Source organism: Notolepis coatsorum, assembly GCF_963971535.1.
Source record: "Notolepis coatsorum genome assembly, chromosome: 18".
In the NCBI taxonomy this organism is placed as follows: Eukaryota; Metazoa; Chordata; class Actinopteri; order Aulopiformes; family Paralepididae; genus Notolepis; species Notolepis coatsorum.
In genome coordinates this window covers 84,833,850-84,859,372 of record NC_140182.1, presented here as the reverse complement: position 1 = coordinate 84,859,372, position 25,523 = coordinate 84,833,850, and the positions used below count along the sequence as shown (strand labels likewise).

The following is a 25,523-nucleotide window of genomic DNA, read 5'->3' as shown; positions in this document are numbered from 1 at the left end:
GAGTTGTAGTGCAATCCTTCATCAATAAATATAAAGTGTGGGGAGTGGGTGCTACAGTGTGTTTGTTTAAAGTGAGTGTGTGCTATAAAGTGTGGGGAGTGGGTGCTACAGTGTGTTTGTTTAAAGTGAGTGTGTGCGTGTGGATGTGTGTGCTATGTGCGTTTGATGGTTGTTGTTGTGTAGTGTTCGTTGAGCAGCCTGATGGCCTGGGGATAGAAGCTTCTTCTGAGTCTTTCTGTGCTCGCCTTGAGACTCCGGTATCACTTGCCTGACCGCAGCAGTTCAAAGAGGCAGTTGTTCGGGTGACTGGAGTCTTTAATGATTCTCTTAGCCTTGCCCCTGCACCGCTTGTTGTAAATGTTCTGGAGGGTGGGGAGCCCCCCTCCAATTGTGCGTTCGGCTGAACGTGTCACTCTTTGTAGTCTGCTTCGGTCTTGTGCAGTGCTATTCCCAAACCAGGAGGTGATGTTGCCAGTCAGGATGCTCTCTATTGTACATGAGTAGAAGTTCTTAAGGATCTTCTGACTGACTTGGAACTTCCTTAGGCGCCTGAGGAAGTAGAGGCGTTGTCGTGCCTTCTTCACAACACTGTCAATGTGTGTGGTCCATGTCAAGTCCTCGGATATGTAGGCTCCGAGGTACTTAAAGCTGTTGACTCTCTCAACCGGTGCCCCGTCGATGCTGAGGGGGCTGTAGTCCTTGACCCCCGACCTCCTGAAGTCCACAATCATCTCCTTTGTTTTGCTGACGTTCAGGGAGAGGCTGTTTTCCTGGCACCATCCCGCCAGGACCTTGACCTTTTCCAGGTAGGCCCTCTTGTCGTTGGCAGAGATCAGGCCCACCACCACTGTCGTCAGCTAATTTGATGATTGTGTTGCTACTCCGCTGAGCCACACAGTCGTGTGTGTACAGGGAGTAGAGGAGGGGACTCAGAACACAGCCCTGGGGGGCCCCTATGTTGAGGGTGATGGATGAGGAGGTGCAGTTGCCTGCTCTCACCACCTGGGGTCTGCCCGTCAGGAAGTCCAAGACCCACTGGCAGAGGTCATAGTTCAAGCCCAGGTCCCTGAGCTTGGCTATGAGTTTGAAGGGGACTATGGTATTGAATGCCGAGCTGTAGTCGATGAATAGCATTCTCACATAGTTCCCCTTCCTCTTGTCCAGGTGTGATGCTGCTGTGTGCAGCACATGGGCTATGGCGTCCTCCGTGGACCTGTTGGGGCGGTATGCAAATTGCAGGGGGTCCATGTTGATGGGGAGGGAGGAGCAGATGTAGCCCTTTACTAGCTTCTCAAAGCACTTCATGGCTATGGAGGTGAGAGCTACAGGGCGGTAGTCGTTGAGGCAAGCAGGCTTGGATTTTTTGGGTACAGGGATAATAGTGGACTTCTTCAGGCAGGTGGGGATGACAGCCTGTTCTAAGGACAGGTTAAATATGTCAGTGAATACCGGGGCCAGTTGGTCGGCACAGACTTTTAGGACGCGGCCAGGGATGCCGTCCGGTCCTGCTGCCTTCCTGATATTCACTTTTTTAAAGGTCCGCCTCACCTCATGCTCTGTTACCCTGAACACTGAGTCTCCATCAGCAGCAGACCCCCCCCCCCCCCCCCCCATTGCCGTGGCTTGTGGGCTGGTGTTGTTATTACCAGCATCAAACCTCGCATAGAAGGTATTGAGGTCATTTGCTAAGGAGATGTCACTGTTCAGTTTGAGGGAGGTGCCTTTGTAGTCTGTCATCGTTTTGTAGTCTACATCTGTTTTCTGTAAGTGCTTTGAGTATGTGTGAAAGCGCTATACAATTAAAATTTATTAATAATCCATCTTTGCCCTGAAATCAAGACTGCTTTTAGATTTAGTGCGGACACGTGGAATAACCTACAATGCACATTACATATTGATTCCCTGATAACATAGGGACATTTAAAAAAATATATATGCTTATAAATCGTAATGTTTTTCAATGTATTTATTATAACTAGGTTATAACCAATGTTAATATGTGTGTTCTTATTGTCTGAATTGTTTTTGTTTTGGTTATCTCAGTTCTTCTTTCTGCCTAATGTAATCTCGGCATCGTTGGAAATTAGGGTCCAACCCTCAATGTTTCCCGAGAATTGAATGAAGATTAAATGAAAAATAAATGAAAACAATCATTAATCCACAATGTGGCCTCTGTGCAATAAGACCCAGAGACCCCTCCCTTACTCCCATGCCGTGCACCCCTCAGACTCCAGAAGCATGGTGAAACTACAGAACATATTTCACGAGTACGAGCGCTCCATCCAGAAGACGAAGAGCCGCCTCGGACATCAGAGTAGCAAGATGAGCCAGCTGGAGATGGAGCGGGCCGAGCTGAGGAGCACCCTTGATGAGGTCAAGGAGGTCAAGTCCGGCCTGGAGCGCCAACAGCTGGAACTTCAGACTGGACTCGACAACCTCAAGTGAGAAACTCTGCCATGTCTTTGTGACAGCTGGGTACAACTCTCCTTTTTAGCGCTCTTCGCTGTCCTTGGGCTTTCTCTTGCTCTGTCCTCTTTTATCTTCTAATTTTAGTACAGATTTTCACCTCCTTCATATATATATACATATAATCGTTTCCTTTTTTTTTTATCGATTCTCTACGCCCTTGTTTTGTTCAATTCTGTACAGATCGGAGGATTCATTGAATTAAAAGAAAAATGCTCTTCTACTCTCTTTTTGCTCTCGCTGTAGATTTCAGTTAAAGCAGGAGCAGGAGAACCATCGGAATGCCAGTATGATGTACAACACCACCAGGGAGAAGCTGAGGAGGTCGGAGGAGCAGCAGCATCTGGAGGTGGAGGAGAAACAGAGGGTGGAGCTTACCCTCAGGAACCTGGAGCTGGAGATGAGAACTATGGTCAACAACATCAAACAGGTCCCTCTTTACTTTGCCTATTTCACTCGTGCTGCAATTATTTTAAATTGTATTGATTAAAATGAATTGATAAATCATGTATAGAGAATGTATGTATAGAGAATCACCAACTCTTTATTTGTTCAATTCAATTAATGTGTAGGAATTGTCTGGGTGACAATGGTCCAATGACAACAGGACCTTCCATACATTCAGCTCTGCTTACCACTTGAATGAAAAACCTGAAGCACCATTCGTTGAATCTGTACAACTAGACAATCTACAGCTGCAACTAACGATTATTAAAAACAAATTATTAATCCAACGCAAGACAAGGCAACTGAACATTTTCATTTAAGTGTACTTGCATTTAGTTTTTCCCATGAATGCACACAGAAATCAAGCCTAAAGCATGAACTTTAACCAGGTCTTTTTATTCATTATGTTTTGCAATCGATTCAGTCGAATAATTGTGACACCCCTAAATAATTATTAGCTGCTTATTTGTTTCACAATATATTAACGATCTGAATCCATAAACAGTATGTACTGTACAGTGCATTGATAGAATTTGATGGATGTAAATGGATGTAATGATACACACCTAGTAACGGGTGTGCTTTATGTCCCCAGCTGGAGGAGGACAGCAGTGACAGCCAGAGGCTCCTGGCCCAGGAGCGCAGCACCAGAACCCTGCAGGAGAACCTGCTCAACAACCACCTGCGCAAGCAGCAGGAGATAGAGGAGGAGAACCGGAGGAACATCAGCAAGAGCAATGAGGTAGTCATCAGCGAGAGCAACGAGGTAGTCCTCAGCAAGGGCAATAAGGTAGTTCTCAGCAAGGGCAACGAGGTAGTTCTCAGCAAGGGCAACGAGGTAGTTCTCAGCGAGAGCAACGAGGTAGTTCTCAGCGAGAGCAACAAGGTAGTTTTCAGCAAGGGCAATAAGGTAGTTCTCAGCCAGGGCAATAAGGTAGTTCTCAGCCAGGGCAATAAGGTAGTTCTCAGCAAGGGCAACAAGGTAGTTCTCAGCAAGGGCAATCGGGTAGTTCTCAGCAAGGGCAACAAGGTAGTTCTCAGCAAGGCCAACGAGGTAGTTCTCAGCAAGGGCAACAAGGTAGTTCTCAGCCAGGGCAATAAGGTAGTTCTCAGCCAGGGCAACGAGGTAGTTCTCAGCAAAGGCAACAAGGTAGTTCTCAGCAAGGGCAACAAGGTAGTTCTCAGCAAGGGCAACGAGGTAGTTCTCAGCAAGGGCAACGAGGTAGTTCTCAGCAAGGGCAACAAGGTAGTCATCAGCAAGGGCAATGAGGTAGTTCTCAGCAAGGGCAACAAGGTAGTTCTCAGCAAGGGCAACAAGGTAGTTCTCAGCAAGGGCAACAAGGTAGTCATCAGCAAGGGCAACGAGGTAGTTCTCGGCAAGGGCAACGAGGTAGTTCTCGGCAAGGGCAACGAGGTAGTTCTCAGCAAGGGCAACGAGGTAGTTCTCAGCAAGGGCAACGAGGTAGTTCTCAGCAAGGGCAACGAGGTAGTTCTCAGCAAGGGCAACGAGGTAGTTCTCAGCAAGGGCAACGAGGTAGTTCTCAGCAAGGGCAACGAGGTAGTTCTCAGCAAGGGCAACAAGGTAGTTCTCAGCAAGGGCAACAAGGTAGTTCTCAGCAAGGGCAACAAGGTAGTTCTCAGCAAGGGCAACAAGGTAGTTCTTAGCAAGGGCAACAAGGTAGTTCTCAGAAAGGGCAACAAGGTAGTTCTCAGCAAGGGCAATGAGGTAGTTCTCAGCAAGGGCAACAAGGTAGTCATCAGCAAGGGCAACGAGGTAGTTCTCAGCAAGGGCAATGAGGTAGTTCTCAGCAAGGGCAACAAGGTAGTTCTCAGCAAGGGCAATGAGGTAGTTCTCAGCAAGGGCAATGAGGTAGTTCTCAGCAAGGGCAACAAGGTAGTCATCAGCAAGGGCAACAAGGTAGTCATCAGCAAGGGCAACGAGGTAGTTCTCAGCAAGGGCAATGAGGTAGTTCTCAGCAAGGGCAACAAGGTAGTCATCAGCAAGGGCAACAAGGTAGTCATCAGCAAGGGCAATGAGGTATGAATAAATGAATGAATGATAGGCTTGAAGCCGAAGGCTTATAGAGCAACCTACCCCTAATTCAAAAAACAAATTAAAAAAAGTGTAAAGTTTTCAAGATCAAACAAACAAACAAACAAACAAACAAACAAACAAACAAAATCAAAAATCAACAAAAACCGATCCCGGAAAGAACAAAAAAAGTTAAAGTTTGCAAGATAAAACAAACAAACAAAAAGAAAAAGACCCACCCAAAGAAATAAAGCAGAAGTCTTCCTTTCTTTAATTTGGTTTGAGAGCTGTTGAGTTAAAGAGATGGGGTGTGTGATGTCACATATTTCAGAATTCTTTTTTTTAAATAGTTTATCACTCTATGGTCTTGATTTCTTCTTAAATTTATTTTATTTCACTATAGTGACATCACACATTCCAAAAACTGTCGAACCAAATAAATGTATATGAGACAGTTTGTTGTTTTGGGATATGTGTGAGATTATAGGCATAAAATTATCTTAATTTGTGTTGGGACGGAGTGTTCCTTTGACCCAGTTGGATCAATGTTGTTGAACGCTATGATTTTCATCTGAAGCATCATGATGTTTCTTGACTCTGGTGTTTCTCTCCTGTAGGCCTTGTCCCAGCTCACCGAGGCCAGCGACAGGGAGAGGGAGCTCCTCCAGCAGACTACCGTCCTGCACGAGGAGCGGATCATCCTGAAGACGGAGCTGGAGCGCTCTCGCGCCAACAGCAGCCTGGAGGAGAGCCGTCTGGCGGAGGAGAGCGAGGCCCTCAAGGAGCGCCTGGAAGACGCCCGCCGAGACCTCAAACTCAACGAGGACGCCTTGACCCAGACCGTCTTCCAGTACAACAACCAGCTGGCCAACCTGAAGTCCGAGTTGTCCGCGTCCTCCGCCCGTCTGGAGCACGAGCGGCAGGCCCGCGAGGCGCTAGAGACGGACATTGCGTCGACCCGCAACCGCCTGACCGGGGCCCTGCAGGAGGCCGAGCGATGCCAGGCCACCCGCACTGAAGCAGAGAAAGCCTTGCTGCGGGAGAAGGAGGAGCGCCAGCGGGCTTCAGACAAACACACCGGCAAGTGGGAATCTAATCTATATTAAATTATCGTACACATTGCAATAATGCTGCGATCTTTGATATTTTACACTCAGTGTGTGGTGATTTGATACAGCCATTTATTTCAGTTTGCTCTTCTGTTTTGTATTGAGTGAAGTAAACGTCTGAGATAACGTTTGAGCCGATACAGTGTCAAAATAAGTTGTAATTGACCTTTCAGACTTGACAGATAATTCTTTGCCATGTTCAATAATGTTACAATGGAACATCGATACTGGATGTGGTCTTTCATTAACAGCCTCGAAATGCAAACGGAAATATTGACACTTGCCGTTCTTGATGCAATTACTATGCACCACGGCGTGATTCTGTACTGATTCTCCCATGCCGCTCCAACAGGACACGCGGACAGCCAGCGGGAGGCGGTGAGCACGCTGTCCCAGAAGCTCGCTAATGCGGAGGGCCGTGCGAACAGCATGGAGAACGAGGTCCACCGGGCCACCCTGCAGTTGACGGAAAAGAGCCTGCTGCTGGAGACCCTTCAGCGGGAGAAAGACCGGGCGACGGCGCGTGTCAAGGAGCTGGACACGTCCCTGCTGGCAGAGCAGGGTCAGGCCAGCCGGGCCGGCGCCCGCCAAGAGGCCTCTCAGGAGCGGCTCGTCCAGGCCCAGAGCGAGGGCATGCTGCTGCGGCAGCAGCTCGAGGAGGCTCAGAACAAGGGCGTGGCCAAGGAGCGTGCTGTGACGGACGCCCAGGAGCACTTCAGTGACACCCTGTCCAAGCAGCGGTTGGTCTGCGAGGACAGGGTGCAGCTGGTGGAGGAGAGGAGCAAGGAGCTGGCCAGCAAGGCCGCCGACCTCCGGGAGCAGGTCTACAAGCTGGAGGAGGAGAAGAGCGGCAGAGAGGTGAGTCCTGGATAGAGGAGATTAAGAGGATTATACTTCCTTGCCCAACTTAAAGCCTTTCATCCATGTGTCACCAGTTAGTTTAGGATCTCTCTCTCTCACTGTCTAACGAAAGTGCTCCCTCTCTCTTTCTCTATCGCTCTTTTTCTCTCTCTCCCTTTCTGTCTCTCTCCCTTTCTCTCTCTGTCTTTGTGACTCCAGACCGGTCTGAGGCAGTTACAACAGGAATTGGCCGACTCTCTAAAAAAGTTGTCGATGAGCGAGGCTTCCCTGGAGGTCAACACCCGCTACCGCAATGACCTGGATGAGGAGAAGGCCCGGCTCCTCAAGGACATGGACAGGCTCAAGGGGAAGGTAGGGGAAGGGGACAGTGCCCCCTTGTGGCTGTATACCCTCACTGCGTCTCTTGATACTGACGGGATGCGTCTATACTTTCCATAGCCGCATTTCTGGCAGATGTTTCTGGTCATGTGACATGTGCGCCCAATAGCGTGACGAGCTGTGTCTTTGCCCATTTCCACGTCAAACAGCCTGCAAACTACCTGGCGTTCTATCGCCATGCTCTAAGACAAACTCTAACCTTAACCAACTTTGAAAGAGTGCCTACGCTTAACCGTCGAAAGAACTTGCCGTCAAGCTCTAAGACAAACTCTAACCTTAACCAACTTCGAAGAGTGCCTAAGCTTAACCAGTGTAGAAACTGACGTTGGCCAATCAGAGAGCGTCTGCCAGAAATGCGGCTACGGAAAGTATACAGGCTGACGGGATGCGTGAATACTTTCCCTAAGGTGGTTGTCGGTTTGCGCGATCTGATTGGCCACTGACGTTTCTGGTCATGTGACATGTGCGCCAATCGTGTGACGGCAAGTTCTTTCACCGGTTAAGCTTAGGCACTCTTTCGAAGTTGGTTAAGGTTAGAGTTTGTGTTAGAGCAGGGCGATAGAACACCAGCCCTGATTCCAAACTCTAACCTTAACCAACTTCGAAAGAGTCGCCTAAGCTTAACCAGTGATAAACTAGGCGTTAGGTAGTTTGCAGGCTGTTAGACCCGGAATAGAACTTGCCGTCACACGATTGGCGCACATGTCACATGACCAGAAACGTCAGTGGCCAATCAGATCGCGCAAACCGAACTTGGAAGTACAACCACCTTAGGGAAAGTATTCACGCTGACGGGATTGGGAACGTAGTATCAATCCAGAGGCATAACGTGTGCCGAGATTACGACGGCTCAGGAGTACTAATCATGCTGATGCGAGTGTTGACCGTGACACCTTTAAGTGACGGAGGAGGCGGTCTTGCACAGCGTTAAGTGTGACTTGTGCTTTACCTTACAGTTGTGACCAGTAGGCGTAGTGTAGTCAAAGTTATAAATGGGCTGCATTTATATAGCGCTTTTATCCAAAGCGTTTTACAACTTATGCCTCACATTAACACTCTCACTCACACATTCACACACCGATGGCAGAGGCAACCATGTAAGGTGTCAACCTGCTCGTCTGGAGCAGTTAGGGGTTAAGTGTCTCGCTCAAGGACACTTGGCCCGTAAATCAAAAACCACTGTGGCTGGCTAGTATGTTTACATTTAAAGTTTGGTAGCATGAAAAGAGGGCACCGTTTGTATTATGCAATTTGAGACTTGGATTCCAGAACATTCCAGTTCCCTTGGAACAGAGCACAACATAATAGAATTTGGAAACCTACCAGATACTGTGGCTAGTGGATAAAAACTGTAATTTCCCACCCTCGTATATGCAGGACTGTACCCACGTCTTCTACTCGTTCAGAGTATACCCTCCTATCAGTATCAGACTAATCACAATATGAAGCACCTCTTCAGCTCCCGCTGCACCAGTGGGTGTGACCTACGGTTGACCTCTCTGATCTGACGTACGTCCTCTGTCTCTGTCACAGCTGGCGGAGAGCGAGGACCAGTATGTTCAGTCCGAGAGACGCATCAGCGGTCTGAAGAGCAGCCTGGATGAGAAGGAGAGGGAGCATTCTATTACCGCCCAGAAGCTCCAGGAGGCGCTGTCGGCCTCAGGAGGCTCCGACACTACCATCGGACAGCTGGAGGAGGCCATGCAGAGGTATCCAGATCCACATGGAGGAGCTTTACTGAAATAATATCACTTCTAATGTCTTATACAGTCTTCAGTGTTTCCTGGTGGTACCTCGTAGTGTTAAGACCATTTTTTTGCCTTCTAAAATGGCCTGATAAAATAGCCTAAATAAAGGTATTCAAAATGTTCTTCAATCCAATTAATTGTAATTTTTACACAAATATCCATGAAAACAAGAATATATTAATAAATATTAGTAAACTAAATAAATTACACCAACAGTATTTCTGCAGCAACACCCTCCCTAACATATCCTTAGCAGCAGAAATAATCTCTCTCTCTCTCTCTCTCCTACTCTATCTACTTCATAGATGTACCTCTTTCTCAGATATCTTAGCAATTTGTGTTAACATTTGTATACGTCCATGTGTTTTATGGTTATTTTGGATACGGTTGTTCTTGTGTAATGCGCTCATTACATGTCCATTACACTGTCCAGCATTAGCTAACCAGCATGCATCCAGAGCCACGCATCTTGAGTTGTGTAATGATTATATATCGTTAGAGTTTTTGCAGACATTGAGCATTTTTGGCCCAGTGGGAATCTGCCTTCAAATTTTCTATGCAGGAAAAACCCTGTTATGCCTGTCCTTGACTAAAAACATTCTTAGTCGAATAATAGTGAGGTATTTTGTCGACTAATCGATTAGTTGGTTTAATCTGTTAATCTTGGTCGACTAACTAATTAATTTACTAAGAGGGGCAGCCCTGGTATCATTGCCTGTTGCTGAATGTCGGTGTGATGTGTCTCCAGGCTGGAGATAGATAACGCCAGGCTGGAGGCTGCTGCCAAACAGCAGTTTAACAAGATCGACACTCTGCAGAAAGGCTCCCAGGAAGCTGCCATGGTAAGTGATGTCATCCAAAACCAACCCATCCCTTCATTTCCCTGCACATTATTATTTTTCACAGAAGACCTCTGGTATCAAATCTGCTCAAATGAGAAATTAAAAACATTTCAACAATGTTTATGAATCTATATTTCAGCGGTGTATGTTTATGAAAGTACTAAATAGATGTTTTTGATAATTTCCTCACTGTAGACACATTATAAGGTATTCAATCTTTTTACAACCATCTGACTTCATGAAGGTATTAAATAAATAGCTGTTTTTTTTATCATCTCCTCACTGTAGATACACTATAAGTTATTCAATCTTCTTACAGCCATCTGACGGTTCATCTGGAGGAGGGGTTTGTATTTCGGATGTAGTCTCTCTGTGGGTTGATCTTGTTTAATAGAGAGAAGAAAGAAAAACATTTTCCCTATCACTGGATGGAAATAAATTATGCACTCAACTAATATAAATTTAATGGGACACTTACACAATCTGGTACACAATAAATCTAAAGACAAAGCATAATCAAACCTAAAAGGATACTTTGACATTTAAAATTGTACTTGTTATATTGTTTATCATCAGCCACTAGACATTGTGAAGAAAATGATCTACATTTGTCCTTCATTAGCATTGTTAGTATTCAGATAGCTGTGAAGGTTTCAATAAAGAATGCTACAAGCAATTTCAGGGAATTTCACTGAAGGGCAAAAGTGAAATATTTTATGTCTGGTGATGCCATAAATCAAATTGAATTAACAAGTTAAAATAAAATTGTCAAATTATCACTTTAATCAAGAATTCTTCTGGCTAGGTTTGTTTTTCTCCTCGGTGGCGGGTTCTATAAGTCTGTTTTCTCTTGATAGCTTCATCTTGGTGTGGGATTCCTTTATCCACCCTTCCTCTGCATGATGCATGTCACATCCTCTTGAAGTGTTTTCTCCAAAATAAATATAAAAAAAAAAGAAATGAAACAAAGCAATTATTTTCGTTTAAAATAAAATTGTTCCTCACACATCTCTTCAATGGTCCCGTCTCTTCAGGTCAGAGGTCGTTTGGAAGACATGGTGTCAAACCTCCAGGGTAGTAAGATGAATTTGGAAGACCAGCTCAATCAAGAGGTGTGTTTTGCACGTTCAGTGTCTCGTGAAATTATCAGCTCTGGGCCCATATTTATCATACCAAGAGTAGGAGTACTGATCTAGGATCACTGCTGAGGTCACATGACCATACACGCCTCACAAGGACTTCCTAGCAAATCTGTTCTCAGATTAGCACTCCTACTTTAAGATGCTTGATAAATGTGGGGGGCGGCTAGGTGGTGTAGTGGGCAAGGCACTCGCCACCAATGTGGAGACGCTGGGTTCGCGTGTTCGAATCCAGCTCTCCACATTGTTTTCAGTTTAGCTGGTCGTCCGCAGTAATACACATTGGCCGTATTACGGGGAGGGAAAACTGAAGGGTGGGGATCGAACGTTGTGAACAAGCGACTCCTACAAGTCGGTTGGTGCGCCTGCGCAGTAGAATCAGGAAGTGTCGGGGGCAGCGTGAGCCTCCCACGCGTTACTCCTCGACACTGAGAGATCGAGCTGCGCAGGTGAAAAGATGCGACTGCTGTTACCTCAAGTACCGGAGGGGACTTGTGCTATGTATGACTTAGTCCACATTGCAGCCGGCTTGTGGGAGGCAAGAAACAGCGTTCGTGACAGGGGAGGGGTTGAATTGGATGATACGAAATTGGGATGGGAGAAAATATAGAAAAATGGGAGAAAAAGTGGATCAAAAAAGATGCTTGATAAATGCTTGATGCCCTGGTGTTGGACTTCTTGTCCTCATCTCCTTTTCTGCTGCTTGCTGTGTGGAACACAATGCATTCGCAATCTCCCGGAATTTGCTTTCATAGCAATACATATAAAAGAATGGCGATGCAGAGATTTTTTTTTTACATTAATCGCATAAACACACATTTTAAAACATAGCAAAATGCATTGGTAGGATCTGCATTCATAACTAAATGCATGGAAAATGGTTAGGGAAAGAATAACGTTGAATGGTGATACATTTTGTCAATGAATTTGTTCTCTGATGTCTGATATGATATTTGTTGCCAGATGACTATCAGAATATCTACTTGGGTATAGATAATCATATTTGAAGAAGTAATCCAGTTGATGCTCATCATATTGGACTGCAGGGTAATGGACGGTGTGACACAGTATCAAAAGAAATGTGTAATCTTTAGTTTAATCAAATATTTCACTTTTGAGAGAAATCTGACTCGATAGTTACTTTTTATCATTGATTTTTAGACAATATTTTCTATCACAATTCACTATTTAAAAAAAAAACAATGCGATAACACAAGATGATAAACTATAAATATATCTATACATACTGTATATTGAAAGGTATAATATTCCCCAGCGCTAATTTAAGCTTAATGTCGAGGCTTCCCTACATCATAACTTATACCAACCTCCTGTCCATACTTGCGTTCCCCCAGGTACAGAAGCAGAGCATGCTGTCGCACACGGCCCATGACTCCCAGGCCTTGTGGGAGGAGGAGCTGAAGAGCCGCTCCAAGCTGGGCCTGCGTCTGGCAGAGCTGGACAAGGAGAAGGGAGAGCTCAGCAGCCAGGTGATCATCACCACACACACAACACACACACACACAACACACACAACACATACTTCTGCTCAGCATGTACAGTCAGGGCTCTCATCCAGGTCTGGAGAGTCTGGGAAATTATTCAGATAATTTGTGGGTCTGGGTAAGAAAGAAAAAAAACATTCTGGAATGAATTTGCCTCTTGGATTGACAGGACACTACTAAGTATTAGTAACATTATTAGCCTATAGTCAAAGGTGTAAAACAATGAGCAATACCATCTGCAATTTCTAAAGATTAAAGTCTGGAAAAGTATGACATTTAATAGGTGAATATGTGTAATTAGTTACATTTACATTTTAAAATGTTGTGCTCCTAAAAGCTTGATTACCGGTAATTGAACCTACAAATTACAGATATTATCATATTACTAAAACAACCAATGGTACACACTACGCTGAAAAGCATGTGCATATCTGTTTGTGGAGTGAAGTTGTGGAATAATTTACCTGAATACATCAAACTGAGTAAACATATGGCACATGTGTTCGAGCCCCGCTCTCCACATTGCTTTCAGTTTAGCTGGTCGTCCACAGTAATACACATTGGCCGTATTACAGGGAGGGAAACTGAAGGGTGGGGATTGGGCGTTGTGGACAGCGACTCCTACAGGTCGGTTGGTGCGCCTACGCAGTAGAATCAGGAAGCGACGGGGGCGGGGCCCCTCCAAAGCCCAGATCCCCGACGCTGAAAGATCGAGCCGCGCAGGTGAAAAGATGCGACGGCTGTTACCTCAAGTATCGGAGGGGACTCGTGCTATGTATGACTTAGTCCACATTGCAGCCGGCTTGTGGGAGGCAAGAAACAACTTTCAAAGACAGGGGAGGGTTGAATTGGACGATATGAAAATTGGGATGGGAGAAAAATAGAAAATGGGAGAAAAGTGGATAAAAAAAAACATATGGCACAATTTAAAAAGCAGCTTAAAAAATACACATTAGAGAAATACAGAAATGAGTAATGCGGATAAGCAAAGTTATGTTATATTGTGTTATGTAGTGTTGTATTGTATTTACTGCTGTCAAGCGAATCACGTTTTTTCTTTTTGTACTATAAGTAAAATAAAAAATAAAAAAAATTCTTATACCAAATTATGTTATATCTAGTCGAATTAATGGAAGAACAAATGTAAATGTATGGGGGTAGGGATCAATAAGCTTAGCTTCCCTCTACTCCTTTTTTGAACATGTCAACTAACTACCGGTAAATACATTTCTCTTGACTTTTTATTTATAATTTTTTTTTTATTGTATTATGATTGTTCTGTTTGACGGAGCTAGATACTATGATTTGTTTGGAGGAATATAATAATAATAATTAATTTAATTTATATAGCGCTTCTCAATAACCCGAAGTCGCTGACAGTAGTCGGGAGCAGGAGTACAAACAAAGAAACTAAAGCAAAGAAACAAAAACAAAAACAACAAAGAAAGCAAAGAAACAAAAACAAAAGGATCATGAGACCATGGGGGGAACAGGGGAGACAGCCTGATAGCACAAAAAAGACTGGAGACAGACATCAATCAGGTTGGAGGGGAGGGGGGGGTTTAGGGGTGGGGGGGGTTGAAGGCAAGGGAGAACAGGTGGGTTTTGAGGCGAGCTTTGAAGGTGGAGAGTGTAGGGGAGTCTCTGATGGACTGGGGGAGGGAGTTCCAGAGTCTGGGTGCAGTGCGAGAGAAGGCCCGATCTCCGAAGTTTTTAAGCTTGGATGTCGGGACAGTGACGGAGGCAGTGGAGGAGGACCGGAGGGAACGGGTGGGGCGGTAGGGGAGAAGGAGATCATTCAGGTAGGGGGAGAATACATGTTCAAAAATAAACTTTTTCATTCATTCATTCATACTAGGGCTGCCCCTAGTCCATTAATTAATCAGTTAGGTCTTATTCGACTATGTTTTTATGCTTAAGCACATCACTGATTTAACAAGGTCTTCTGCGTTATTACATGTGAGAAACTCATTTAATAAATGCAAAAATTAAATCAACTAATTGACAAAATCCTATGACTATTCTACATTACCCACCAGCAAGCACTGACTCACTGAGCGCGCTTTGACATTAGCCTACTTTGGAGTGTTGAACAATGTTCTTATTTATTTATTTTTTCATTTTTCTCCCATCCCAATGTTAGTCGTTATGCCAATTCCCAATCCCCTTCCTGGTCGTTGCGCACTCTACCCTCTACCGTCGGTCCGGGAGGGCGGAGACTATCACATGCTTCCTCCGACACATGTGTACCCAGCCCACCACTTCTTTTCACCTGGCAGCGCGGACTATCACTGGGAGAGTGTAACGTGTGGAAGGTCACACTACCTCTCCTAGATCCTTCCCTTGCTGTGCAGGCACCCCGACCGAACTGTAGGAGTCGCTGTTTACAACGACCAGGACCCACCCTCGCCGGGTTTCCCACCCGCTAACACTGCCAATTGTGTTAGTATGGACGGTCGGCCAACCCGGGAACAGTGTTCTTTTAATATCATTTATACTATGGTCTGGGTAAGGGTGTAAAACATTATTATTATTATTATTATTATTATTATTATTATTATTATTATTATTATTATTATTATTCAAAAAAAATTAAATGTATGCATCAATATGAATGTGGAAATTCAATTTTATCAATCTGTAAAATTTATCATAGACATTAATCTAATGAATGAATGAATCAAAATTCATCTGAATGAATTTGTAATCCTGTGAACTAATATCTGGGTGTAAGTTTGGAGCTTCACTCAAACCTCTGCCCCTCCCGACGTCCCAGATGGATCTAGAAAGGAGGAAAGCTAAGAAAATAGGCGAGCAGAAGAAGGCGGCAGACACCCGGCTGGACCAGGAGATGACGAGAAACACGGAGCTCCAGAAAGAAATGTACAGGTGACACCTTACCTCCTCCTCCGCGCTCTCCTCACCCATGGCAGAATCTCCTCTTCATCGTGTTCCTCCAAGTAGAGCGCAATCATCCCCGGCTTCCGTGACTGGTGCACCTCCGTGTTGGTGTTTGGCCTGTGCAATATGTTTTGTGTGTCCAAGTTAGATGTTCCTGGTTTTGTCTGTGTTTTAGTCGTACATGTATCTTTTTGTGCAATACGTTTTGTGTGTCCAATTTAGATGTTCCTGGTTTTGTCTGTGTTTTAGTCGTACATGTATCTTTTTGTGCAATACGTTTTGTGTGTCCAATTTAGATGTTCCTGGTTTTGTCTGTGTTTTAGTTGTAGATGAATCTTTCTTTTTTGTCTGTTTGTCACGTGCATCGTTGTGTCTGAATTTTAGTCCAATGTGCCTTGTTTTGTCATGGTTATCGTGATGTAACTTGTACCTTGAGTTGGTTGTTTGATGTGGTTGTCGTATCTTTGCCTGTTCTTTGTTGTATCCTGTTTTGGATAAATAACAGATTTATTTGAGTTTGTCATATTGTCCGTTTACAGCTGTCTGTTGTAGAATTAGTTTGCACATATCAGAGGACCGGTTACTCTTTCATAGCAGAGTAGATAGTGTGAATGATACACAGTTAAGGATAATGTATCGTATCTTTACGGTTACCTCTGAGCAGACTTTATCCCTTGGGTAATTAATGGAGGTGAGGTTGTGAGTCAGGCAGTTTCTGTATTCTGTGTAAGACTCGAGTTTAACATAGTCTGATGAAAGGTTGAATATAGAGCTATTGCGTTTCCCGTAATAACATTACATGTATGTGTCTGTATGGTGTTTTTGCTACATGTGTGTTTCAGGTTGCGCACTCTACTGAAGACTGCTAAGAAGAGGCTTCGTGAGCAGGGTGGAGGAGGAGGAGTTGACCTTGGCTCTCCTATGAGCAGTCATAGGGGGGAGATGGGACGATATGGGCAGAGTGAGGGCACCATAGGACGGATGAAGGACAAGGTATGTCTATCTTTTACATTTTACATTACCATCACCTCACTGTCTGAACCGAGCCTCTCTAGACTGATGCATGCAAGGAAAATAAACACTTAAAGGGCCACTTCGCCAATTTTCAACCTTAATCCCGTCGTTATGTTGTGAGGAGGAGGTGATAATTGGACAACAAAGTGTTTCGAGAGCTTGGCCATCTGCCCCCCGAGAAACACTGCCTGGTGACAACGGAGAACAGACCTCTAGTGAACTGCAAGATGCTATTTCATTAACTGTTTTCAACTGTAGTAGGCTCAGGAAAGTTGTTGAAATAGTGTATTTTCAGTTCACTAGAGGTCTGCTCTCAACCGGGCGGAGCTACACATTTTAACTGCTGCTGTGACCCACTGTCACCGCCATTTATATTGTAAACACTGAATCGGAACGTGCAATGTAACTCACTGTGCCTTGTATGTTGTATATATTATATGCATCTATTTTTACCTTATTTTTTAGCACTCGCTTGTATTTAAATATGTTTTAGTTAAGTATTGTGTGGTTTTGTGTGAAGGGCGGTCTAGCAAAGTAAGATTTTCATTGTAAACAACAATAAACAAATCTTGAATCTTCTCGGGGGTCAATATGGCCAAGCTCACGAGACATAGAACATGTTGGCAAGTTTATGACCCCAATTGATTGATTGTTCTGGTCCAGAACGCAGACTTCTAACTCACCACATCACCCCAGTCCTAAAAGATCTCCATTGGCGTCCGGTCTCCCACCGGATCAACGACAACATCCTGGTCTTCACTTACAAAGCCCTTCACCAACTGGCCCCTCCATATCTCACTGACATCCTCTCCCCCAACCAACCCTCTCTGTCCCTCAGATCCACTTCAGCCTGCCTTCTCTCCACCCCCAAGTCCAACCTTCACAGTTTTGGGGACAGAGCTCCAGGGCAGCTCCCAGGCTCTGGAACTCTGCCCCATTAGAGACTCGGAGTCCCGTGCCGTTTTCCAATTCCAGCTGAAGACTCGTCTCTTCTCCATTGCTTTGTCTTAGCCTCCCTCCCTCCATCTTTGGGTGTTATTGTTATAAATGGTGAATGGTGCATTTATATAGTGATTTTATCCAAAGCGCTTTTCAATCTTTTGTTCCTCAGATTCACACATTCATTCACACCGACGGTGGAGGCAACCATGCAAGGTGCCAACCTGCTCATCAGGAGCAATTAGGGGGTTAAGTGTCTTGTCTACCAGACGACCACTCTACCTCCCGAGCCACTGTCGCCCCTGTTATATTTGTCGTACTACCTCCGCCCATTAGTGTAAAGTGACTTGAGTTCTAGAAAAGTGCATTATAAATCACATTTATTATTATTATTATTATTATTATTATTATTATTATTATTATTATTATTATTATTATTATTATTATTATTATTATTATTATTATTATGTCCAATTATCAAATGGCCTTCTCTCAACAGAAAATTGTCTAAATGTCTCTTTACCTGAGACACTTCAGGTAGAAACTTCAGTTGTTTTATATGACTGTCCATTCATGGCAGGAAGAAACCTGTCCTCCGACCCACGTCCCCTGATCCCCTGATCCTTATCCCCTGTGTCCTCCAAGGTGGACGAGCTCCACATGCAGCTGGAGAAGGAGGCGTCTCGCTGCAGCCAGCTGGACCGGGTGAACGTGGAGCTGAAGGAGCAGCTAGCCAGCCTGAAGGGCCTGAGCCGCAGCCACGAGCGCCTGGAGAAGAGCAAGCAGAAGCTGGAGGACGAGGTGTCTGGGCTGAGGCGGCAGGTGGAGGCGGGCGTGACGGAGCAGAGCCAGGCGGAGCATTACCGCAGGGACGCGGAGGAGAGGGCCCGCCAAGAGATCCGCCAGAAACTAGAGGAAGTCAATCTCTTCCTGCAGGTAACAATTATGCAGGGTGTTTTGTTTTATGGATCAAAATAAGGAAGTTTCAAGTTTTGGTTTTATTTGTCACATATAAGGTACATGTACATACATAGTGAAATGCTTGGTTCTGTATGACCCTCCTGAGATTGTGCTGCATACAGTAAAAGAGTAATGACCAAACACTATACAAAATATACAAAACTAAAATGCAAAAAGACTAAATGCAAAAATGAGGTAGAAGAGGTAGTGCAAATTTGTAAGAATAAATAGATAAAATATAGTGTAGTGTTTAAAAAGTGTTTACATACATGTGCCGTTTGGCTGGATTTACATGGCAACTTTACATCCTTGTTACAGCCCTTTGTAGCGTATCATTTGCGTTCTGTAGTTGAACCAGCCGGTAAAAAAAATCACGAATTGCTCTGCATCATCATTTGGAATGTGCAACTAATTGGACAAAAGTCAGCAGTGAACGTCAGTCTATGACATAACCAGTGGCGAATCCTTATGGAAGCCAACGGAAGCCATGCCTCCCTATAAATTCATATCAAATATGAAATATGAAATATGAAAAAAATATATATATATATAATTTTTTTTAATATAGTTTACATTCTTTTTCATCTGTGCATCTGTGTTATATATATATATTTTTTTTTAAATGTCTCCCTCTTCTCCTTCTCACTCCCTCTAACACACTGTCAGACTCACTGTGCTCATTGCAGCTAGTATAGGAGAGAGGCAGTGGGTAGGTCTCTTTCTCCAGGCTTCCAGCATTATAGAGTCCAAATCCGATCCTAGCCAATCAGATTCGAGCTGACTGCCACACCCTAAAAGTTTAAAACAGAGCTGGGAGGAAAACACTCAGCATATTTTCCCCCCTGGAGGCGGGGCACTCAGAAGTTCACGTTTCCACCTGACTACCTAACGTGACATCCCATTAGTAGTATAAAACTGTCTGGCGTCACTCAGTCTAGTAGTCTACTACAAACATGTCTGAACATCATCCCCTCGCGGAATTGATTGAAAATGTTATTAACAGAGCGGGCACGTTCGAATCCTCTATTAGTGTATCTAACATTTAGCACTTTAATAGCAACTTATTTTCGCCGGCGGGACATTTACTGAGGACCAGCAGAGCACACCACTGTGGATATTATGATTTAACAAATCTATCTGGCAAGAGGAGGACCACATTATTGACCAGGTAAGCACTGAGCAGCCTGACTGACTAACTAACGTTATCAGGCAAGCTTGTCTACCCTTTCATGACTGCAATGCAAGCCAGGGGCTGGAATACGCAGTCACTTATTCCTCCGTAGTAGCCAGGTTAATGTGCACCATCAAGCACTGCTTAAAAGCTAGCGGTGGGTCCAAAATATATCGGATATAAATGTCAAAGGTACCCAGCGTTCCATTAGGGTTTCACACACAGATGCGGCGGGGTTTGAAAGCTCAGCGTTGCTAATAAACATTTTAAATCATTTTTATAAACGAGTAAAACTGAGGCTGAAATGGATGCTTCCGCATTTTACAGTAGGAGCGCTCTGATGGCTGTGCGCGCCGCGCAACAGACACTTGAATGAATTAATGAAAACTTTATTTAACAGATTGCAGAATGGGTACAATACAGTACGGCTCAATACACACAATTGTTAAGGGGATGCAGACCAGAGAAATACGTTTGTCTTGTCACGTTTGTCTAATAGACAGTCATATTCTCTCCCGGCCGTATGTATATTTCTCTCCCACCCACCCACCCCCTCCTAATGTACAGTCCCCTCCCCATCATATGTATATACTCTGTCAGGATCTATGGGTAACAGTACTGTATATTTGATGTCATGATGTCTTGTATGTCATAAATGTCACTATGAATTGAAAATGGGGGACCCTGATGTAAACAAGACAAACGTCTTTCTCTGGTCTGCATCCCCTTATACAATTGTGTGTATTGAGCCGTACTGTATTGTACCCATTCTGCAATCTGTTAAGAAAGTTTGACTGGCCGCCGAGCCATACTGTAGTGTACATGGTGACTGCTTGACTTAAAAAAAAATATATATATATATATATTAATAAAAATATTTAATAATTTTTTTTTAATAATTTTTTTTGGCTTCCCCTGTTATTTTACCCACGCGACGCCACTGGATATAACATGCCCACCCTGTTCAGTTGTGGTGTGTGCAGTATGTACAGTATATCTGAGGCACTATGTATAATTGACGTCTTGCAAAATGTCAGTCTTGCCTCCCCTAGTTACTGTTTCTATGTCTAATCACAGGAGATGAAAATAACACAAGTTCCACAACAATACATTTCACCATTTTATCCCTTTATTTATTTATTATTTATCAGTCAGTCACTTTGCTCAGCCAGGCCTAGTAAATACTCATTATGTCTAGTAAATGTAACATCTGTATGCGTTTGTGTCCCAGTCCCAGGCAGCCTCCCAGGATGCCTTGGATCAGATGAAATCCGCCAACGAGGCCAATCTGCGCTCCCAGCTGGAGCAGCGGATCAGGGAGCTGGAGGGGGAGCTGGGACGGTCCCGCTGCACCCAACAGGACAGCCTCACCCAGAGGGACTCCACGCACACTGAGCTGGAGCGCTACCGCCTGCTGTACACTGAGGAGCTACACCTCCGCAAGTCCCTGGCTGCCAAGTTAGAGAGGTGAGACCCCTGTCCTCCATGCTTCTGATTCCAGGTTAAGATTAGCTAGCTAGTTATTAGGGCACATAGGTCAGTTCAGTGTAGGTACTTGGTACAAAACTACACATTTTAATGATAGGTCACATTACGATAACGATAATTATCGTGATATATATAATCGATATCGAAAAAAATCAATAATTAAAAAAAAATTAAAGATTTTGTGACCTGCAACAGGGCAGTTTTAAAACCAGAGACAGTGGACAGACTTGTCTTTCTTGCCTGCAACTTAAAGTAATGGCTTTGCTTGTCCAAATGACAATACTGACCAAATTGAGATTTATTTTTCTCTTGTCCATTTATTTTGTTTGCTTTCTAATTTAAAATAGTTTGAAACCGTCTGTACACAGTAGGCTATGTGTGCTAGCAGAGCTAGTCTCCAGTCGCGAGTCACGGTGCACATGTGCTGTGGTTTGTCCACCAAAAAAGCGCCAAAAGATAGAAAAGAAGCCAGAACTATTCAACTCCCCTGGAGCCACAGCCAACAGAGAAGCCTGTTTACTTTCGCTTTCAAACCAGCTGCAGCCTGAGAACTGGAGTGTGAGGGGATGTAACACTAAAGATGGCGGCAACGACAAAGAATTGCTGCAAAATAAACATACATCTGTTGTTAAAATAAAAAAAAATATATATATTATTATTTTTTAATACTTATAACAATATCGATAATTATCGATATCGAGTGATATGATAACATCATATCGTTATCGTGATATAATTTTTGGCCAAATCGCCCAGCCCTAGGTTGCATCAATCACAACATTTGTCTTTTCTTTCTGGCCCAAAGGCTTCTTGTAAGGTAAGGAAACATACTTAGCGTGTTATGCGATACCGTTAGTGGATCTAGGCCTAGGGCTACTGTAATTCTGTGTTACCAGTAGATTGTGAGGAGTATTTGGTCATACACTAGCTATTTCCCAAAACTGTTAAGTACAATGAAAACAGTAAGCTCTATCCACCTACTGTCAAATAAGTGCAAAACTATCAACAGCATGACAATTTCAACTTACTACGCAAGCCATACTGCAACCCATGACACCAACTGATGTCTAGCCATGTGATTGGTTATTTCATGACCATGATTTATGTCACAGAGCATTATGTATGACCTCTCATACAAACCTAGAATATCATAGAACATCCAGGCATTATTACTGGGGGGCATTGTACTGAGGTTATCAGATACAGGCAATGTTAATCACGCCATTCCATAACTTTTAGGACTGCACAAAAGAAAGTGTAAAATTCATACTTTGCCATTGACTGGTCAGTGACCAGCTCACAAGTGCTGCCCTGTCCGTCTTCCTGAGAAGTGACACATTGTATTTACTCTAGGTAGCCTACCCTTTTTTTTTTATCAACATGTTTTTATAAAAGAAATGTAACAACAACAAACATAATATCAACAGTAACAATAATAATAATGACAAAACAATAAGAAATAATGAATACAGATCTAAACTTAACTAATAAATACAAATATACCAAATAAAAACTAAAAACACAAAGGACATTAGACAAACATTCCCCCCCCCCCCCCCCCCCAAGGCCACCGGATTACCTAGGACCAACACCCTACCCCCACTCCGCCGCTACATGGGGCTTTTCAACATCCACATTTCAATGCCCGCCTGTCCCACCCCAACCACCCGAGCAGTCGATATCTCCAAATACATAACGTCCGGCAATGTCGGGGACCAGTGAATTACGTGAGATTCTCAGGTTTTTTCCCTCTCATAGCGATATGTTTTTTGGCTGCTGTAATGCCTGCCAGAATAATTATTTTCTGTTGTATGGATGTTGGTAGTAAAGATGTATCGTTTAGAAGTAATGTTGCTGCCGTGACTCGTGAGTGGAATTGATATATTACAGATGTTTGATAGTTTTGTTGCTATAGATTTCCAAAAATGGGCTACTGGTGGGAAATCCCCGACTATATGCATATCCGTGCCAGTGGCTCTTAGATAAAGTGCACCGGGAGCAGGGGTGCCACGCGGTACCACGCCGTTCCACCACTTTTCTGAGCAGAAGCACGCGCGTGCACACAAAAATGCGTTCACAACCTTCACTCGACTCGTCGTGCCGTGCGCCAAGTACCGGTACTCACCTGACTACTTGTCTTTGCATAACAATAGCATAACAAAGAACGAGAAGAGCAAAACCAAAATACAAGCCCTGTACCAATTGGTGGGGGGTTTGCTTGAGCTGTGGAACCTCTCACTATGTGACAAATGGTCCCGACTGGAAGGATGAGACATTTCTTAAGTTGTGCTTCAGAAGGAAACTGTCCTTCTGTAAACTGTAAATTACATTGTTAACTCATTCAGCGCCGGAGTTTAATCCACGAGATGACGCTAGTGCGCCACCGCTGTAAATCAATGGGAGGACTGCGAAATTTGCGAGTGCTTAAAATATATCTTTTAAATTATAGCTATGGGTCTAATACACCCGTCGATTATCAGTGAGTTGCTTCCAGTCAACATGTACAAAACATCGGTACATTTCCGTTTTATAGCCTTTTCAATATGAGTATAGTTTGGGTGCTTCTGAGTAATTCCAGAGAAAGACGCGATAATAGCGTTTTAGTGGAATACACTAAACACGTTGTAATTTTCGCCTGATTATCGAATCTTCCTGAAATCAACGCTAGATCATCATTATTATCCTTCCTCGTGCAAGCATGCAATGTGGTTTAGACCGGCGCCCCCCCCCCCCTGCTGCCACCAACGGCACACAGCCATACATACGCACACAGAGACAGCGTCGATCGGGGTAGAAATAAATATCGGATCAACGATCAAATTTATATATAGTGTTCTTACCTTGTATCTGATGTAATGCAAAAGAAATAATCCAATTATCTGATCGCCATTCCAAATACTGCTTGTGGAGGTCCGTACCACATTACCAACCATTTCACAATGACGGGCGGGCGGGGTTACTGTTCCAATGCATCACTGTATCTGCCTACCTCGCCTGAGTATTTAAACCCCGCCCGCACGGCTCGGATCGTCCCAGAAAAGAAACAACACCATTCCCAGTGGAGTGCAATACCCGCTGGAAGGCGTAGGTGGCGGTATTTGCCCTTTTGCGAGCTCAGACCCATTCCCAACGATAACATCAGGCTGGATGGATGAAAATCAATGGATATCGCTAATAAAAGAAATAACAATTAAAACCTGACTATACTCGTGATTGGCGCTCAAGCGATGGCGAGTTAACCCGACTATCATCGTGACTGGCGCTGAATGAGTTAATTTAGTTTGTATTTACTTTTCTAGTTTAAGTTAATTCAATTAAAGAAATTGTAACTACAATATTGTATCTACAATTACATTTAAAACATTGTTTGTTTTTCAACCATATCTGTTGACAATATAATTTCTTTAATATATTGAATGCTACATCCTGCTACCTTTTTCAGCTTCTCTATTTCAAGGCAATATTTACAAAAACTAAACTAAAACTAGTAATTCCCTATACAAACATGTTTCCTACTATTTATGTGCACGTGCAGTCATTAAAACACCGTCCAACCACTTGTGAAATCACCACTGCATCACTGACCGGGAGTTGGCCACCAGTCCCATAGCAAACTGTTTCCTAGGAGTGAGATACGTCCTATGAATATAATAAAAATTGATTAGTTTATGATTAGGGTTGCGGTGCGGTAGGCTAATATAGCATTTTTCCAAACGTCGTCCCAGTCAAACTCAAGGTCTAACTCTGGGATGTCCCCTCGCCAGACTGTATCTAATGTTAATTTTTTATATGTCGATTTGATTAAACGTATATGAAAGTCTGAGACAAACCCTCTTGTGGTTGTCCTGTCACAGATAAGCCAGACAAAAGGGTGTGGGTGCAACGCCTGAGCCCACGGTACACCGTGGGCCCTGAGCGCCGACCTTAGTTGTAGGTAAAGGAAGAATGATTCTCCAGGTATATCATAAAACTCCTTTAGGTCCTGAAACACTCGAAGACTATTTTTATCGTATATATCTTCCAGAGTATGAACTCCCCTCCTCTCCCATTGAGGAATATGAACCGGTTTGTGCTCAACAAGTAGTTGCTGGTTATGAAAGTTCGGAGAGTCGAGGTGCCACAGGCATTTAACCGCCCAGGACCTCTACATTACACCACGTTTGAATCACGTGCGATATGATTGGTCCATATCTTAGCTGGCATTTTGATATAGGAATAGTGGAGTATACTACATCCTGTAGTTTTTGTGGTGAGACCACTGCTGCTTCGAAGGAGCGCCATGACACAGCAATTTCAGGGTCCAGCCAGTTTATCAGGGGCCTCGGAGAGAAGGACCAGAAATATAACTTAAAATCGGGGATTGCCAAGCCCCCATCTTGTTTCAATCAGTCAATCAGATTTATTTATATAGCACATTTAACAATGACACATGTCAACCAAAGTGCTGTACAGAGGGTAGATACATAGATGCATATGGACAACAATCACAACTCTGTTTTACGGGAGGGCACACAGGAAAACAG

General features: G+C 43.9%; 1 protein-coding gene across 1 annotated transcript in view; it reads left to right on the top strand.

Moving 5' to 3' along the window:
- The window catches only part of ankrd26 (ankyrin repeat domain containing 26), an 87,527-nt gene that overhangs the window by 34,923 nt on the left and 27,081 nt on the right, over positions 1-25,523 (top strand). The window contains exons 25-38 of the mRNA XM_084334562.1: positions 2,228-2,441; positions 2,713-2,896; positions 3,509-3,655; positions 5,563-6,025; positions 6,407-6,912; positions 7,114-7,266; positions 8,827-9,002; positions 9,790-9,883; positions 10,918-10,995; positions 12,378-12,512; positions 15,304-15,416; positions 16,271-16,421; positions 18,027-18,317; positions 20,744-20,979. Coding sequence (XP_084190688.1) covers positions 2,228-2,441; positions 2,713-2,896; positions 3,509-3,655; positions 5,563-6,025; positions 6,407-6,912; positions 7,114-7,266; positions 8,827-9,002; positions 9,790-9,883; positions 10,918-10,995; positions 12,378-12,512; positions 15,304-15,416; positions 16,271-16,421; positions 18,027-18,317; positions 20,744-20,979 — 2,941 coding nt within the window. The remainder of the gene's footprint in view (positions 1-2,227; positions 2,442-2,712; positions 2,897-3,508; positions 3,656-5,562; positions 6,026-6,406; positions 6,913-7,113; positions 7,267-8,826; positions 9,003-9,789; positions 9,884-10,917; positions 10,996-12,377; positions 12,513-15,303; positions 15,417-16,270; positions 16,422-18,026; positions 18,318-20,743; positions 20,980-25,523) is intronic.